Consider the following 19,454-nt stretch of genomic DNA (forward strand, 5'->3'; position numbering starts at 1 on the left):
ACTGCGATACTCTGCAGCCGTTAGTTTTGTTGGGAAAAGATTGTTAATAACGGTTCATTTTCTTATGGACTGCATGTATGTTCAGGAACGAGTGGTATGCCACATGAAAGTATGTCTTCTCAGACTTAGAGACTATTTAAATGTCATTTCAATATTTCTCAGAAATTTTTCGTGATAATATTTTGACCCTACTCAGGCCAAAACGCTAGAATTTTTTCCTGTTATCTTTTATTACTTAAAAAGGCACTTCTACGTCTTCTTCTTCCAAAAAACTATTGCAGCACCAAGCTGCCTGAATTCAAAAGAGCTACGCACGCTCCTCCTCCTCTATTCCAATCTATTTAAAGCTTCCCTCTCTACATAACCCCAAGAAGTTCCAATTTCCTCCAAATCCTTTCTTAAGACCTCCTCCCATCCAATTTGGGAACGATATGCTTTTCGGTTGGCCCTAGATGGTTGGGCAAAAAGAACGATTTTTTGCAATCTGTCATCTTTCATCTGCCCAACGTGTCCTAATCATCTCAACCTTTCTCCCATTATAGATAAAGAAAGAGGGATAGAATCAGATTTTTTGTACAACTTACTGTTTGAATTATGGTTTGTCAGACCTCAAACGGGTACCCAAAACAATCCGTTGACAATTCCTCTCTAAAAATATAATAAATCCTTGCCCGTCTTTCGGAGCGCTCATGTCTCAGATCCATACCTGAACAGAATCCTCACTGTAGCTTCCAATATTCTAATGTTGGTTCGCAGACTTATCTTCTATTCTTCCAAAGTGTTTTCAACTGTGGTAAAACATTCTGGGCATTGGCTATTCTTCTTTTAAGATCTTCGCTGCATCTACCATCTTTACTAATAATTTCTAGATCTAGGTTTTTATCAACCCCCTCGGAAAATACCCCCCTGAGAAATACCCAAGCAAGAAATACTCCCCAGAAACTATCCCCCCGAGGAAAATATTCCCCCGGAAAATATCCCCCCCCCCGCCAGATAACACTTTTTGAAAAAAACCGTGAGAAATACCCCCCCAGAAAACACCCTACCACGGAAAGTACCCCCGCCCCGGCTGGTTGGTCTCTAATCACTTTCAGCTTTAAAAAAAGGGTTTGAACTCTCAATTTCTGATCGAACGAGCATCTTACGAAGTTTCTACGACCATGAGGCGGAGTTGGGGATAATAAAGGTGTAGTCCCCCTCCTATTCAAAATAAATTCTGCTCATTTTGGTGTTTAATGTTACTCTTTACTTTCATAATAACAGCGTAGACCAGAAATATTCTCAGAAATAAAGAGAGATCAAATATCAATTTCACATTTTTGATGCATTTAAAAAGTAATCTGTACCCCCCCCCCCCCCTATAAAAAAATAACCCCCCAAACAAAAATCCTGGATACGGTCGGGGAGATTATACGTCAATTTCTACCTCCACCCTCCCCTTGTTTCTTCCCTGGAGCTAATTTTGTATTTATCTGAAGGTCCAATGAGAGTTGGGATGTTTTGGCATTAAAATACCCCCTTTGAGGTATTTCCCTCTTTCCCTAGCTAGCCGAAATATTTTTAAGGTCTAAACAAATTTCACCGTCTTAGGTAAATTTTCTGTTGTTTAACAATTCCATACATTTGCATATAAGGGCTGTAAGCTTCTACAATGGGATTCTCTGATTGTTTTGTGGGTAGGGACGGAGGGAGATGCCTCAAAGGGTCCATTTTAATGCAAAAAGATCCCAACTATCATTAAGCCTTCAGGCAAATACAGAACTAGTTCTAAGGGAGAGACGCGGGGAAGGTGGAGGTAGAAATTGATAAATAATCCCCAAGTCCGTTTCCAGGACTTTTGTTTGGGGGGCTATTTTTTTCTGGAGAGGGGGGTCTGCAAAAAGAAAACTTTAAAAAACAATCAAATATGTGAAATTGACACTTAATCCCTCTACGTTTCTGGGAATATTTCTGGTCTACACTTTATTACGAAATTAAACAGTAACATTAAATTCCGAAATGAGCAGAATTTCGTCCAAATAGGAGGGGGACTGGTCCTTCGTGATCCCCATGCCCCCCTCATGGTCACAGAAATGTCAGAGGGTGTTCATTGCGTCAGATTCTAGTCCGGCCTGTTCTGAGGGGAGGTGTTTTCCACGAGGTGTATTTTCCGTGGGGGCATTTTCACGGGGGGTATTTTCCCGAGAGGCATTTTCCGCAGTGCGGGGGTGTTTTTCTCTGGGGATTTTTCTGAAGTGGGGGGTATTACCCAACATCATCTCTTCACCTTCGCTTATTCAAAATCAAAGCAACTGAATTTTCTATTTTCAAATTTATTCTTATGCCCTGAGCTTCGAAAACCTCCCAAAAACCGTTCACTTTGCTAACATTTTCATCTAGGATTCACAAATCATCAGCATAATTTAAGTCTAGGAAAATTTTGCTTTCTCATATTATTCCATGCTCTTCTATATAGTCCCCAAAGGCACGCCAAAATAAATTTTGCTGGTGACAGACGCAATAATGCTCGGTGGCAGCGTGCCGGCGACGCACAGAAAACATTTCCAGCAATTTCCACCGAAAACTGATCGGTGGCGCGCCGTCAATTGATCGGCGTTTGTTCTAATTTTTGAATCTTTTTTCTTGTTTTTTAAAAGTTTCGAAAACTAAATTGGTGCCAGTTCTTTACGAAATTCCTTCGAAGCAAGAGTTCTTTGGTTCCACAAGTCCTTTTCAGCTTCAATATCATGATCTAATCTCGGCCAAAATAAGGACAAAACATCAATTTTATCTTCTCCTAAACATTCTTTTCAGGGGCGGATCCAGGATTTTTTTTAGGGGGGAATACGCAAGTTTAATTAACGCAAACTTGCGTTAATTAAGTAAATTAGGCTACTTTAGACTACGTTAGGGGGGCGACCGCCCCCCCCCCCCCCCACCCTCTGAATCCGCCACTGATTATTTTAGTCCATAATATCGACAATGAGACCTTAAACTGCCTGGAAATTGAACTAATCCAATAAAATAAGGAGCTTAAAATTTTATTCCAATTAAACTTTAAAACTTAAATTGAAAATAAATTTACTTGCACCCTATACGGTGGAAGAAACCAATAAAAATATTCCCATTCACTCTTATTAGAATTTTAATTCACATGATTTTTAGCTCACACGTTAACGTTTATCAACCGTGGGAGCGTAAACTGAGCATTTGCTCTTCTCTTTTGAAGACTAAAAATGTAAAACAATATCAAAATCTTATAACAATTGGGAAAAAACATGACAATTTTGGAAAATTTTGTAACTTTAAGAATTTAAAAGAATATAAACTTTAAATGCCGTTAAAATCAAAAGTCAAAAAGCTCAAATAGTTGAAGGAGGTGGACTTTAAATCTGAGTTTTGCAAAAAAAGATTACAGCAAACATTTTAAATAAACTCTGCTAATTTCCCGTCTTCAATTTAGTTTCTTAGTCTTATGGATGTATTTTAATGTATTCTTATTGTTTTTGATATTGTGTCAATTTCAGGACAATCGACTGAATAATAACCTCGAAAACGACAACATTATCCATCGCCTGGTTGATGAAAAAGTGACTGGTTTACCAACAGCTAAAGATCGGTTCGTATTTAGATTAAACAAACCAAAAAACAGAGTTTTTTTTTTACCGAAAGTAAGGAACGACATTAAAACTTAAAAGAACAGAAATTATTCCATATATGAAAGGGGCTATCCCTCCTCAACGCCTCGCTCTTTACGCCAAAGGTTTTATTGTTTTAAAAATTAGAGTTGTGACAAAGATTCAAACTTTAGCGTAAAGAGCGAGGTGTTGAAAAGGGAACACCCCTTTCATATACGGGATAATTTCTGTTCGTTTCAGGTTTTAATGTCGCTCCTTACTTTCAGTTAAAAAAACTTGTTTTTTCTATTTAATATCTGAACGTTTTTCAACTAATGCAGGTTCGAATTTGGCTTCCTATTCTATTGTTTTTTTAAAATGCCTATTCTAATTAAACGCTCCCGTGTTTCAGTAGCCGCTCTTAAAAAATTGAGACAAATAGTCAAACTTTAGCGTAAAGAGCAAGGTATTGAGGAGGGGACAACCCTTCATATATGGAACAATTTCTGTTCGTTTTCAAATAATGCCGGTATATCTGACTCACCCTCTATGAAATATACCCCACCCCTCACAGAAAAATCTTCCGTGGAAATTTCATCCAACGTAAAGTGCATCCCTCCCCCCCCCCGTCAATATCTATCTTGATAGTTCCATCCTTGCTGAGAATCCCCCTCCCTGTAAAATTGCTTGCAGGTGATTCAGCCTGAAAACTGCTCCTTATCATTCTTTCGTTTTAATAAGACTTTAATCTCTAATCGGTTTCTCAATCACTCCAGAAATGCCCCCTTCCATGGAAATTATATCCCAGAAATCAAACACGCGGAGAATAGCCTCCGGATAATTCCTCTGGAACATCTCCACATGAAAAATTTGGCAAAGAGAATGTAAGACAATTAAAAAGAATTTCGTATAGTGATTCTGTCAAATGTCAGTAACAAATCCCCTGGAAAGTTCACCCCTTTGAAATTTCCCTCATCAATGAAGATTCTCCCTATAAAAATCCACCCAAGCCCCCCTAAAAATGTCTGTATACTTTCCAGTAACAAAATACTATACGTAAACAATGGGCAAATTCATAACTTACAGGCCTCTCCCCGCGGACTGTGGGGGGGTCATTTTAAACCTAAAGAAATAGTTATTTGATGTTTCAACTATATTGAACAAAATGGCTGTCTTAAAATTTTAATCAGATAACTTTAGGGGGAACTGGGCGTGGGAGGGGGCTAAGTTGCCCTCCAATTAATTTTAGTCACTTAAAAAGTGCACTAGAAGTTTTAACTTCTGTTCAAACGTATCCTCCCGATCCTCACACTTGAAAAAAAAAACACCACATTTTTGCAGATAGCAACTTGAAACTTCTACAGTTCAGTTCTCTGGTACGCTGAATATGATGGTGTAACTTTCGTTGAGATTCCTTGAATTTTAAAGGAAGTTTCCCCCGTCTTTCAAAAATCAGGCCAATTTTCTCAGGCTCTTAACTTTTGATAGGTAACACTAAACTTGATGAATCTTATCTACTTAGAATCAGCATAATAAGCTAATTCTTTTCATGTATCTATTGATATTGATCTTCCGTTTCTTAGAGTTTGGTTACTATTGAGCCGAGTCGCTCCTTACTTACAGTTCGATACCTGTTTTGATGAAACTGTTTGATAAAACTTCCCCACATCTTTACACAAGCAGTATTAAGAGGCGTGAGAACATTGCGCTGCATTTAGGACTCTTTTAAAGAGTTTAGTTCTATTTAACCGATTAAAAAATAAATATTTCTGACATTTTTCTGTCAGCATCGTCTAAAATAAGACTAGATGGTGCTGCCAGAGCGATCTTGTTTTGCCTTCTATTTTACTTGCGATTATAGACGTTATTTTCGAGGGGTTAACAACTGGGCATTTTGAGGGACACCTGGAGGCATGAGGCACAGAGGCACGCCGGAGGCATTAAAAATGGACAGGGAAGGAAACTTATAAAATATTCCAAAGTGTGCAATATGTAAATATATACAGCTTGCCTGTTATTCGGTATCTGTCGAATATTTCAGCACCTTCAAAAGTGATCTTTTAAAATTTAGAAAAAATCATTTACAAGTTTGTTTGGCAAGGAAAAGAGCCCCCAAGACTGAAAACAACTGATATGTGCCTAAAGAAGAAGAACGGAGGACTGCAAGTTGTTGATAGCCATGCAAAAACTAGGTAACCCTACGATGGCACTGATGGTGTCACTTTTTCCTATTACACATGCGGCGTTGCCAACAGCTCAAAAATAAAATTCCGATTTTTCTTCAAAAAAATCCCAGAACACGGTTTTTAAGTTATACAACATAGGGTTGCGCGGTGATGACTTAAAAAGCAAGGTGCGAAATTCAAAGTACCGTGAAACGTGGTTTCTAGTTGTAACTAACACCTGATTGTCAATATTCCTTGAGTTATTTCGACGTGAAAACGTTCTGGTGGATTAGTAGGATCTACGACAAATATTTTAGGCCAAAACAATTCGCCAAAGTTCCAAAACAACGTGTCTACGCATCCACGTTTCATCGTTATTTGAATTTCCCGCCCAAGAATTGACGTCACGCTTCGCAGCCCTATTCAATATGGCTTGACCAGGGGTAAAAGTTGCCTTTTATCACGTCTTCACATGTCCCTTTCCCTTTTATCATACCTGCTTTTCTATTTAGAGGCTGTTCCAAGACGCACAGTTGGATCTCGGATTCTTAATTATACGATAAAAAAGGAATCTGCTGCTTTGACATGATAGAATCCGAAAGAAATATAGATCCCTTTTTCCTGAATGTACTTAGAATCCAACTTTCTTGGTATTAAACCCAGGCCTTTGGGTATTTGAAGAGAAAACTGTAAAGCAACAGTCAGAAAAACTGTTACTACCGAGTTATTAGTAAAAACCACTAAGTAAAGCAACCAACTAAAAAAAATAACTAGTTTCTCAGATATTTATTCGTACGTTTCAGTAATCATCTCGATAATCACAGCTCAAATGACAACCCGAAGAAACTGGACAAATGAGCTTCATTAAATCAAACTAAGCTCGGTTAGCACAAGTATAAACACTAAGTCTTCTACTACTAAGTCTTCTACTGAGCATAACAAGCTTTCCGATGGTATTCATCACTTCCGCTGCCCTATATCTCGCAATGCATTCGAGGCTCATAAAATGATATCAAGAACTCAAGTGAATTGGGGACGAGGGGCACACGAACTGGAGCTGGAAGGATCAGTCCCGCCGTGGGTAGCCTCCTCGTCCGTAGGAGACATGGTTCAAGATTATGTTCAGTTCTGTGCCCTCATGCAAGTCGGTATTAAGGTTATTTTTGGTTTTTTGTTGATGGGTTGGTTGAATTTTGTTTTTTTGTTGATTAAGGTTGGTCGTAAAAAAGGGCTGAAAAAAAAGAAAAAAAAGAAGGATTAAACGTGCCACCGCAAGAATGGGTTTCTTGTGGACGGAGGACGCCCAGACTACGGGAGAGCAAATAGTTTTTTTTGTGTTAAAAAATTTTAAAGTTGTAAGAGTAAGCCTTTGGGAAGACCACCTTTAAAATTCAAATTCGTATTAGTGAAAATTAAAGGATATGCAATTTAAGAAAATTGAAGTAAAAATGTCACGAGACAACCGTCTCCTAGAGGGGGAAGGACACCCTGGAACGGGGGGAGCGATAGATATTTGGCAAGAAAAAAGTCAAATGGTAGTGTGCCTTCATGTCCACTAATACATTGACTTGTATATAATAAAAAAAAATTTTTTTTTTGAAGTTTAGGTGATATGATAATGTATAAAGTTATAAGATTTATATGTTTCTGTATTAAAATATCACCGAGAGGAGAGGAGGAGGGGAGGGGAAAAAAATAACAACTACCTCTGAAAAATGTTAAACAAAATTCCTTCTGTTGACACACAGAACATGGCGATGGTTGTGGTTATGGTCTTGAGGTCAGTTTTGGGTTTAGATGCCATTTTTAACATGATGATTGCGATGCTGACGACATCAAAAAAGTGGAACCCTTTCTTCTGGATAAATGAATTCAACTTTGTGAAGACGTCTGAGTCAAAGCCAAAGACAATGTTGGTGCCAATTTCCATAGAAACGGGTTCTGCTGAATGCATGAAATACAGGCTGGAGTCACAATAACCCTAGTCTACCAATGCGGCAGTTAATATGAGATCAGCATTCAGCCGGAGCCACTGGCGCAGAATTCCTATGTCGTCAGGGAACGGCATCGCCATATTCTGCGTGTCAACAGAGTCAACAGAATGGCATCTTCGCCCAGACAAGTAGCCAAACTGTATGGCCCGCCCAACTAATGCTCTCTTTCCCCTGCCAACCGGTCTGTAAACGCACCATTCACCGATACGCAATTCCGATTTAACACCGACCTCTGCATTAGTTTGTCGCGAATCCCGTAGTCCTACTCGTTGGCCCTGGACCATCACCCGTTTTAATCGGTCACTACTCAGCTTCTCAGAGCTTTCCCTCAGAAGCCACAACAGCGTGGATTTTTTATTGGTGTTATGGAGCCGTCAGAAGTCTTGACAAGACAAAACCTAGAATTCCTCATGTTCATCACAGGCTCACTAGCCCAATTTTTCTCAACCTGGTGTTTCACACAGTGAGCAATCACTGGAAAATCTTCAAAGATGCCGTCACTTTCCGAGCCCGATTCAGTGTCAGTCGCGGAAGCCTTTTCCTGCTTATCGGACAGAGTATTTTCCTCTGAGTCATCGTCTGAGTCACTGTCGTGAAGTAGAGAAAGACGAACATTCGGTACTTGGTGACCAAAAGCAGAAAGTACGTCGTCGGGTATCAAGGCTTTCATTATTCGCTGGCTTTCAATACGAGCTCGCCCTAGCTCGAGCCTGATTTCATCGTCCCCAGGCAAAGAAAAATTGGAACTGACAGACACAACACCTATGGATCTAACTCGCTTGGCCTTGGGCAAGGACAACTGTTCATTAGAATATTGAGCTTCAAAATCCGTTATACTTTCATATCGACGAATTCGATGTAGAAGTTGGAGGAACGAAAAGTGTATTACAGTACTGTAAGTGCTGGTTTGAGACCGCATGTTCCTAAAAAAATCATCACACGGTTGGCTAATCATGTCGGAGAGTTTGAAAAGACGTTCGAGCCCAAGCCGTTTGAATCGACGAATGAGAAGCACTAGGGAATGCATATTTATCTCTAGGCAATGGTAAAGGTTTGTGGTAATAAAATTCTCGTTCAAAGCATAATGTCCACTTTTTAGGACCCAGGATCTCCAATGTGAAACGCAGTAAACAACACGACCAAGTAAAGATAACCTCTCAAGAGGAGAAAGTTTGCCGTCGTAAAAAAACGCTCCGTACGCTTTCCATAAGCCAAAAATAAAATTGTGGTCCTTCGCGTCCAGGAACACACTGCTTCAGGTGTGCCGGAGGCACGGAGGCACAGGAGGAGGCACAAGGGGAGGGACACCTATGACGGTCAGCTATCAGCCCCTCGGTTTTTTTGGGTTGTTATAAAGACGGGACCTTTTTAAGTTTTTTTGAAAACGCATGAATTGTGTCTTTGTTGATGATGGTCATCCTGACGATTATTGTAACTACACGTCAATGTAAATTCTGTCAATATCCGTATAAAATTTTTGAAAACTTATTGATATTCAGATTTAACTATTCTAGCAAGAACAGAGGCACTTTTATAATGACTGTTTTTAAATTGATATATTTGTCATTACATTCATATTTAAAAACGATAGATTTAGGGTATTTTTTAAGCTTTACCAAGAGATCGCAAGCAGCAGCGAAATTCCAAAACCGAGTAAAGCGCTATCATTATTCATGGACGATATTATTTTTTACTGCTATTGCTTGAGCAGAACGATAATTGCTAAAGATGTTGTCAGACATTTTTGGTAAAAATTAAAAAGTGCTTTCATGTCAATGAACCCTCACTCAGTTTTTGCAATTTTTCGTTCTATGATAAGGCCAGAGAAAAAAAAATCCATAGAAGCATACATTTCTTTACCAACGCAACGCTATTCACTAAAGATTTAAATCCGTTCTATTCTGCTGATGATTGATGATAGGCGAGTCAATTTCAAAAGTTTCGTTCCATATTTTGTAACAATTTTGCCTGTTAACCCAAAAACAGGGCAGCTTCTTACCTTAATTGAATACCTTTTCATTCAATTTTTCATATTTTCAAAAAGCAAAAACTTTCGAAATAGGAGAAAGCTAAGAAATAGTAAATAATCTAAGATATTTCAATAGGCGGAAGGGGGAAAACTCATTTACAGGAATTGGGGGTTCGTTTTTAGTTTTTTTTTTAGAAAGTTTTGTGTTTTTTTTTAGAATATCATGTGTTTTTGTTCAAAGTTGGCAGGAAATATCGGTCTTTTAAGAACATTTAAGCTTATTTAACTATCTTATATATTGCTGTCCTATTTGGTCGTGTCATTTGTCTGTCCATTTCCTTAGTATCTGTAGTCCATTTTCTTAAATCGCTTAGGAGAACACCTATTTTTTTATGCATAATGTTTGGCTCACATTGTAGAATGTGATTTGTGAAAGTGTATGTGATGAAGTTGAGAGGCCAATCTTTTGCGGGTTTCTTTAAAACTAGCGCCGAAGTTATTATTATTTTTCGTGCCCTGTGTCCAAGTATATCTTTCTAATCCTTTTTTTTGTAATTTTTGAAGTAGTTTAGAGGTATCCTTATTTTGTTTGGTCTTGCTAACCCGTGTTTCTTCTATAAGCATCCCTACAACACTCGTCTTAAAGGATGAATTTCGCTCTAATTAATTCAAATAGTTCAATCTGAAGATCCCCGTGTTTCTTCTCCTAAAAAAAATATATGAAAGATCCCGAGGAACATACACACATGAGTAGCTGCAATATCCCTACTTTTGTTTGAAAAGTTTTCCAGAATTAATCAGCATTCGCCTGAGTTCGTGTCTTAATTGAGGATCATTTGACAGTCAGAAACGCTAGAAGGACGTAAGAAAAGAGTCATTCAAGGACCAACTTCGAATGCAGTTATCTAACCCCAAAAAACTTGTGTCATTAACTCATTTATGAGGGTAAGTTCTTAAAAGTCTCGGAAAAGGATGTGGATAAAGTTTTGATTCTTCCCGAATCTACACTTGCTCTAGAGCAAAGAGTACAATAAAATTGACTTTAAGGTTTTATTTATTTTTTTTTACACATGTTATAAGATTGCCTTTGCTGACTCATAACAAAATGTTCATCACTGTTTTTACCATTTGTGCTAGCAATAAGAGAAGATATTTGAGAAATTTTTCGGTGGGTTTTGAGCACGACATTCAGAAAATTTAAAGCAAAAAATAGAACTTACAAAAAGTTTTCTTGGTTGTTTAAGTTATTTTTAGCTATTTAAGAAATAACTGTGGACTTGCTTCTGTCTTTTTTTCGAACGGTTGACCGGTTGATGGTCAACCTTTACCGTTCTGAATTATTTTTTTTGCCTGTTTTGTAAGAATGCGATAAAATTGAAATTCGCTATAATTCCAAACTTATGAATCGGCAGAGCCAAGCAATATTATGTAGACATAAATTAGAAGAACAATCAGTTAAACATAATTGAGTTTGCGCTCCAAACAAAAAGAAACATTAACATACGAACAATTACTGGCAGCTATAAACTTTAATGTGCGACGAAAATCTTTTGTACGTCTTTTCTTCAAAACAGGATCACTAAATTTGTAGCTCTTCCCTATGCAGCAACTCTTTGTTCAGTCAAGTTCCAAGCATTTGCGTTATTTGATTAAACGCCTAAATATAATTTTTATTCCCGACAAAAATATTTTTTTATTGGTACTGGTGCATTATACCTAACACAGAGCTATAGACTGTCCAAGGAATGCAGACATGGAAACCCGTAAAACGGGTATTTGCTATCTAAATTGATCGCAAAGCGTGGTTTTTCAATTTTTTGAATTTATAATATTTAAACTGTTATTTTTTGTTGTTGTTTTTTTTTGTTGGGGGGGGGGAGGTACCTAGGTTAGGTTACGCATTTAATCTATGCTCTGCTTTACCCCCACCCCCCAAAAATGCAAATATATAGCCCAAATTTGTTTATTAACTATTATATATTCATCCTATTTTATTTTATTTCATGAGCATTAACCAAAATTGACTTCTTTCGTGTGTTAGGTATAATGCACCAGTACCCTTTTATTTCTTATGGCATGAACTTTTATCTAGGCAACAGTCAACAGGCATAAATATTTCCCCATCATCCCCTAAAAGCTTAGCCTAGGATTGTTTATCACGCATCTCGGACTTTTCCTCCACATCCAAGCTATTTTCCAATAAAAACGTGGTCATTTTCTTTCCAGCTTCCTATTCTATCTGTAGAAAAGGCACTGTATTAAAGATATGTCAGACTAGGGATCTTTGTTAAGGAGAATGTCTGGAACAAATGTAGTTTGATTGCTGAGAGATTAAAACTAGCTCGATAGAATGGGTAAATTAAAGTGCAGCTCTACTATTGGTATTGTTTGAAACCCCTTTGATGTTCTTTAACAAACAAGTGAATATACCTACTGATATGCTTAATAAATATGCCAAAGAACCGGTGCCGGGAAATAGATCGACACTTAAATCGATTACTTACCTTCAGAGCAACAATTGGGTGTTAAAATACCCATGAATAAACTGGGAAGCATATACTGTCTTTGTAAGCGAGCAATAATTGTGTATTTATTTTTTCTTGAAAACGGTTCCATATTTTTTCAGAAAATTTTGTATCCTGGGATAATCTGGCTTAAAGAAACGATCTAGATAGGTCAGAAGTTTGAAAAAAAATTCGTTAAGAGCTTTAATTTTTGAAAAAAAAAGAATCATGTAAGTGACGTCATTTTTGTATATAAAACCGTGAGTGTCCGCAAATTGGTGAATGTCGACATTCACTGGTGAATGTCCGAAATACCTATTTTTTCCTTGGATTTAGTCAGTGTTGCCAGTCAACTTTTTCAATTTATTGCAAGGTTTGATGATGACACGTTAGGTTCGATTAGATTAGGTTTGGTTAAGTGAGGTTAGGTTTGGTTTTAGGTTTTTAACCCGTTTCAGATACTTTAACCAAATTTAACCAAACCTAACCAAAACTAACATAATCTAACCTAGCATAGCTTGAACTTTTACCATTATAGCTTCTATAAGACTGAAAAAGCTGACTCGTAAAGCTAATTGAATCCAAGGGGGTGCTACCATTTCGGCAACCCGTCACAAGCACGAAACGTCATTACATCGAACCGTCAAAGCCTCGAACCGTCATAACATCTAAAAAAAAATTACAAGTCTATATAATAGTAATAAATATATAATAGTTTAGAAACAAATTTTGGCTATATATTTGCACATCAGTGGGCTGGGTGTAAAGCATCGCATATATTAAATACGTAACCTAACCTAGGTACCTTTTCCCCCATAAACCCCCCAAAAAACTAAAGTTTAAAATTTTCGATGTTATGACGGTTCGAGGTTCCGACGGATTGTTTTGTCGATGTTATGACGGATTTTGTACTGCTCCAGACGGTTGGACGTTATGACGCCTTCCCAATCCAAGCAGAGAGAAAGGAATTTTGGACATTTGCCGGTGAATGTCGACATTAACCAGATTTCGGACATTCACGGTAACATATACATCGGTATTGCAATGACGTTGTCACACTTGTCTCACTTATGTCAAAAAATTAAAGATTTTCATGCATGGAGAAGTTTACATTAAATTGCTTAAAGAGCAAAAAAAACTGGTGAACTCAAATATATTTGTATATATTTTAACAAGGGATTACAAAAAAAAAATTCTCTGGAAAATTAATCCCGTGAAAAACTCCCCCCATAGAGAATTTCTACTGTGGAAAATATTCTTCAGGAAGACTTTTCTCTCCATCGGAAAGATACTCTCGACAATTCCAACCCGGTAAGAAATAACCCCTCTCCCCTTAGCATCTCCACATGTAAAATTGATTCGGCAAAGAGAAAGTAAGACAGATAAAAAGAATTTCATATAGGAATTCCCATGGAAAGTCCCTCACCAGAAACCTCCCTCCTCACGGAAAATTGTCTATAATAACCGTTGATTTCGTATCGACTACGTGTACCCCTATAACGAATGCGCTACCATGTGGCATTACTGCCTCTGAAACTGGGAGCCTCAGTACAAAGTTTATCAATAGTTTAAATTTTTTATAGTTTTTATAGTTTAAAATGTTTATAGAAAAACTGTTTATATTTTTAATAAACAGTTTTCGCATAACTTATGTAAATAATATGGTAGTGTGACGGAGCTAAAAAGTTTCAAAAGACAATTTTAACAAATGAAATTAAAGATTGGACTGCTCACTATATCGAGCTAAAATTGAGTTCATAACTCTATTATTTTACCTCAAAATTGTTCGTTTTTATTGTTTTCTTACATCAAAAACTTAAGTAGTATTAAATTAACAATAAAAAAGCTCCAAGGTAAGAACTATATTTAAGAGCTCGTAAGACGTGACGAAAATAATGGCATTTCATAAGAAAATTTCCTGGTATTTAATTTCTTCAATCTCTTCTAATATTTTTAATAACTGTGGTTTTACATTTTTCAGCTCATCTAAAAATTAAGAATAAGAACTAAAAATTAACCACGGAATTCCAAAAAATCTCTGAGGATACCCCATCTCTTGAAGAGTTTACAGACCCTGTAAGCAAGGACATATCCATTGTTTTGTGCGGGAGAAGTTTTTCTTCGAGGGGGGGGGGTAACAAAAAAAACTTTAAACAGCGTATTTAAAATGTGTTTATATGCATTTTCGTTAAGTTTTTATGAGAAGGAAAAAAATTGCGGGAGGGGGGTCAAACCCGGCACACTCCCCCTGGATGTGCCATTGCGTATAAGTCCTTTTTAGCGTAGCCAGGTACGCACGCAGATAGAACCTTGTTTTTTCTCATATATATTTTTCTATGATTTCCTTGAAATTTTTGCATAGTTCTTCTGACTTTATGCTCTTTGTCTGGATTTATTATTGCAAACGCTTATCACTACTAAAAAAAATTCTTAATCATACTTACCTGACGTAAGTAGTGGCGGATCCAGGGGGGCGAGGCCCCCCCCCAAAGTAGTCTATAGTAGTTAATTTACTTTATTAACGCAAGTTTGCGTTAATTAAACTTGCTACTAACGCAAGTTTATCGGATCAACCTTTTTTGCCCCCCCCCCTAAAAAAATCCTGAATCCGCCCTTGGACATAAGATACCATCGTCGATAACCAAGATGCCTCATTTAATAACAAAGCATTTGCGAACATTGCTGGGAATATGTAATGTATTTTTACTAAACACGGATTATGACTGTATTTATGTTTTCCACTCTGGAAAAAAATTTGCATATCTATTAAAAATAATGTGAGGCGTGGTGAATATAGTGCTTAGGTCATGCTTAAGTCAGATTGTCTGCAAAATACTACAATTAGCTTTGGTGATTAGAAATATTTCAAACTTATTTAATGGTGCCACGAATTGAATTGACTGTTATATCGTTTCTAGAAGGAGTAATTACATAAATCTATACTAGGACATTATACGCAATGACCCTAATTAAACTATAGCTTATTATGGTTTTACATTTCATTTATGTTAAACTCGCTAAATTTGATGTCAAAATGCATTCATAAGGAAGACCGATATCAGGGAATTCCTAGGAATTCATAATAACGCTGTTAGCCTGAAGTACTTAAAAACCAGTATCATTATAATCCATACTGAAGCATGGTCGAAGCATGAATCTAGAAGATAGAATTCTTCTAGATTCATTTTTAGTAATTATTCTAGAAAACTTCTTGTCCAATGAGAAAATCATATAAAATAGCAGAATAAAAGTTGTCACATACTACACAAATAGTCCTTTTAGGAAACATTTTCAATGAACATCCTAAATTATTGCTCTACACATATTTGAGATTCTTTAGATTAATTAAATAAAAAAAAACAGTTTTTTTAACTGAAAGTAAGGAGCGACATTAAAACTTAAAACAAACAGAAACTATTTCGTATATGAAAGGGGCTGTCCCCTCCTCAACGCCTCGCTCTTTACGCTAAAGTTTTTCATTGTTTTAAAAAATAAAGTTGTGTGACAGAGTCAAACTTTAACGTAAAGAGCGAGGTGTTGAGGACAGGCACGTACGCAGGAATTTGTTTCGGGGGGGGGGGGGGCAAATCCATCAAACCCATTATTCTGTGAGAAAAATCAGAAAATTGTGGGAGAATGAAAAAAATCGTGAGATTTCAGGGGGGGCCGGGCCCGGAGGCCCACCTCCCCTGCGTACGTCCCTGGTTGAGGAGGGGACAGCCCCTTCCGTATAGGAAATAATTTCTGTTCGTTCTTAGTTTTAATGTCGCTCCTTACTTTCAGTTAATAAAACTTGTTTTTTTTTATTTAATTTCTGAACGTTTTTGAATTAATGCAGCTTTGATTTTGGCTCACCGTACATGAATAATTAGAATCAAGTTTGCATATTAATTTTATTGTTTTGGCTAAATGGCTTTCTCGAAATTTTGTTATGACGTAACCTACGAATTAACTTACGTAACGAACTTCTATATTTGTATGTTTTCATTACGTATATTAGGGAGTTTACCCCTAGTCAATACCTCGCTCTTTACGCTAAAGTTCGAATTTTGTTCGAATCACAAACCCCTGAATCACAAAGGCCGGTTAATTAGAATAGATAGCTCTTTTGAAAGTACTAAAAAAAAACTTCAGCGTAGAGGGTGAGGTATTGACTAGGGGGCAAACCTCTTCATATACGTAATAATTTCTGTTTGTTTTAAATTTTAATGTTGCTCCTTACTTTCAGTTGAAAAAACTTGTTTTTTATTTAATTTCTGATCGTTTTTTAATTAATGCTGGGAAATCCAGCGCCCCCTTCATAAAAAGGTCCCTTCCCCCACGGAAACATCCTCCATGGAAAGATCTTCCCCCGCCCCCCCCCCCCAGAAAAAATCCCTCCTGAAACGTCTGTATACTTCCCATTTACCAAAACTATATGCAAACAATGGGCAAAGTTCATAACTTTCAGCCCTTCCCCCGGGAACTGTGGGGGATTAAGTCATCCTTAAACCCATATTTATTAGATTTTCGACAATGCTGAACAAAATAGCTATCTTAAAATTTTAATTGGGTGACTTCGGGAAAAAATGAGCATGGGAGGGGGCCAAGTTGCCCTCCAATTATTTTGGTCACTTAAAAAGGGCACTAGAACTTTTAACTTTTGTTCAAATTAGCCCTCTCGCGATATTCTAGGACCACTGGATCGATACGATCACCCCTGGGAAAAAAAATAAAAATAAACAAGCATCCGTGATCTTTCTTCTGGCCATTAAATAAAAAAAAACAAGTTTTTTTAACTAAAAGTAAGGAGCGATATTAAAACTTAAAACGAACAGAAATTATTCCGTATATGAAAAGGGCTGTCCCCTCCTCAATACCTCGCTCTTTACGCTAAAGTTTTTTTTATTGTTTAAAAACATAAAGTTGTGTGACAGAGTCAAACTTTAGCGTAAAAAGAGAGGTATTGAGGAGGGGGCAACCCCTTACAAATACAGAATAATTTCCGTTCCTTTTAAGTTTTAATGTCGCTCTTTACTTTCAGTTAAAAAAAACTTTTTATTTTTTTTTTAATTTCTGAACGTTTTTGAATTAATGCAGCTTTGAATTAATGCTCACCGTACATGAATAATTAAAACGAAATTTGCGCATTAGTTTTACTTTTTTTGGCGAAATGGCTTTCACGAAATTTTGTTCTGACGTAAGTTACGAATTTATTTACGTAACGAAATTTTATATTCACAGACTTTGTTAAGTTTATTAGGGAGTTTGCTGCCTAGTTGATCCCTTGCTCTATACTATCAATGTCGAGTATTGCTCCAGTCCCAGACCTCTGAATCGCAAAGGCCGGTTAATTAGAATAGATAGCTCTTTTGAAAGTACTACAAAAGAGCCCTTCCCCCGGGAACTGTGGGGGACTAAGTCATACTCAAAGACATATTTATTAGATTTTCGACTATGCTAAACAAAATGGCTATCTCAAAATTTTGATTGGGTGACTTTGGGAAAAAATGAGCGTGGGAGGGGGTTACGTTGCCCACCAATTTCTTTGGTGACTTAGAAAGAGCACTAGAACTTTTAATTTCCATTCAAATGAGCCTTCTTACGATATTCTAGGACTACTGGATTGATACGATTACCCCTGAGAAAATAAAAAAAAAACAAAAAAAACAAACAAACAAATAAACACGCGTCCGTGATCTTTCTTCTGCCAAAAAATACAAAATTCAACATTTTTGTAGATAGGAGCTTGAAACTTCTGCAGCAGGGTTTTCTGATACGCTGAATCTGATGATGTGATTTTCATTAATGTTCTATGACATTTTGGAGGGTTTTCCCCCCTTTTTTCGAAAATAAGGCGAATTTTCTCAGGCGCGTAACTTTTGATGGGTAAAACTAAACTTAATAAAACTTATTTATTTGAAATCAGCATGAAAATCTGATTCTATTGATGTATCTACGGGTATCAAAATTACAGCTTTTAGAGTTTGGTTACTATTGAGCCGGGTCGCTCCTTACTTACAGTTCGTTACCACGAACTGTTTGAAAAATACAAAATTCCACATTTTTGCAGATAGGAGCTTGAAACATCTACAGTAGGGTTCTTGGATACGCTAAATCTGATGATGTGATTTTCATTAAGGTTCTATGACTTTTGGGGGGTGTTTCCCTCTTTTTTCGAAAATAAGGCAAATTTTCTCAGGCACGTAACTTTTGCGAAAGAATACTAAACTTAACGAAACATATATATTTGAAATCAGCATAAAAATCCAATTCTTTTGATGTATCTATTGGTATCAAAATTACGGTTTTTAGAGTTTTTAGGAGCCGGGTCGCTCCTTACTTTGTAAGTTCGTTACCACGAACTGTTTGATTTAAAAAATTATGACGCTACAAAAATAAATTCTATTTTTGAGGATTGATGGGTTATTTTGTCATGGTATTTTTGGTACTTTATTATAGTAGAACTTTATTATTGTTTTCTGGTTATTTAAGGTACGTCGTTCATGATCTGAAAAGAAAAACAGTGTTTCCTTTGAAGTTGGAAGACAAAAGAGCCGAACCAGAAGAGTTACGTGCCTCAATCAATTATAGCAGAAACAATCAAAGACGGCCAAACAAGACCACAGAAGAAGCGGACGAAGAATTACATCTGGCAAGTATTAGTAAATATCACTAATTTTTCTGCCTAGTCCGATTAAAAGGGGTCTTTTTAAAAAAGAAACTTACAGTCCAGTAAAAATACGGTTTTTTACCTTGCATATGAGCGAAAGAAATTTTTTTGGGGGTACTTGTCTGCAAAACAGAAGATAGTAAAGAATTACGCTTTCTAAGATCTGACAAATCCGGTTTGAATCGGTTATGATTTTTTTTTTTTTTTTTTTTTTTTTTTTTTTAGTGAGCAAACTACAGTGGGGGTATATTTTAATTAAGTATTTAATATTTAGAGGTTGTTAGGGGTTAGATAGGTTATGTATTTAATATGATAATATTAAATTGAATATAATGCGTTCTGTGTGGCCTGCTTTCCATAATTCTTTTCATAGTTTCCATAATTTTGTTTCTAAAGTATTAAATTATTATCATATTTTGGTATATTTCATTAGGGTTTACCTAACTTCCCTTCTTGAGGATGTTCTGTTTTACAGACAGGTACCGTATTTGGCACCAAAATGTTCAGAAAAATTCACTCAATAGCATATCCAAAATCGGCCAGATTTGCCATGTAGAAATACCCCTTTTTCCAA

General features: G+C 36.7%; 2 protein-coding genes across 2 annotated transcripts in view; one reads left to right on the plus strand and one right to left on the minus strand.

Annotated features, from left to right (window-relative positions):
• Positions 1-18,886, plus strand: part of LOC148956400 (uncharacterized) — a 257,094-nt gene extending 238,208 nt beyond the window's left edge. Inside the window, exons 4-5 of the mRNA XM_089090693.1 lie at positions 3,507-3,598; positions 18,703-18,886. Of these exons, the coding sequence (XP_088946819.1) occupies positions 3,507-3,598; positions 18,703-18,886 (276 nt within the window). The remainder of the gene's footprint in view (positions 1-3,506; positions 3,599-18,702) is intronic.
• The window catches only part of LOC148956401 (uncharacterized), a 69,473-nt gene continuing 62,513 nt past the window's right edge, over positions 12,495-19,454 (minus strand). The window contains exon 4 of the mRNA XM_089095183.1: positions 12,495-12,896. The gene's annotated coding sequence lies outside the window, so the exon portion shown is untranslated. The remainder of the gene's footprint in view (positions 12,897-19,454) is intronic.

The sequence above is a fragment of the Artemia sp. Qi Xiang Cuo genome, chromosome 1, assembly GCF_049724085.1.
Source record: "Artemia sp. Qi Xiang Cuo chromosome 1, ASM4972408v1, whole genome shotgun sequence".
In the NCBI taxonomy this organism is placed as follows: Eukaryota; Metazoa; Arthropoda; class Branchiopoda; order Anostraca; family Artemiidae; genus Artemia; species Artemia sp. Qi Xiang Cuo.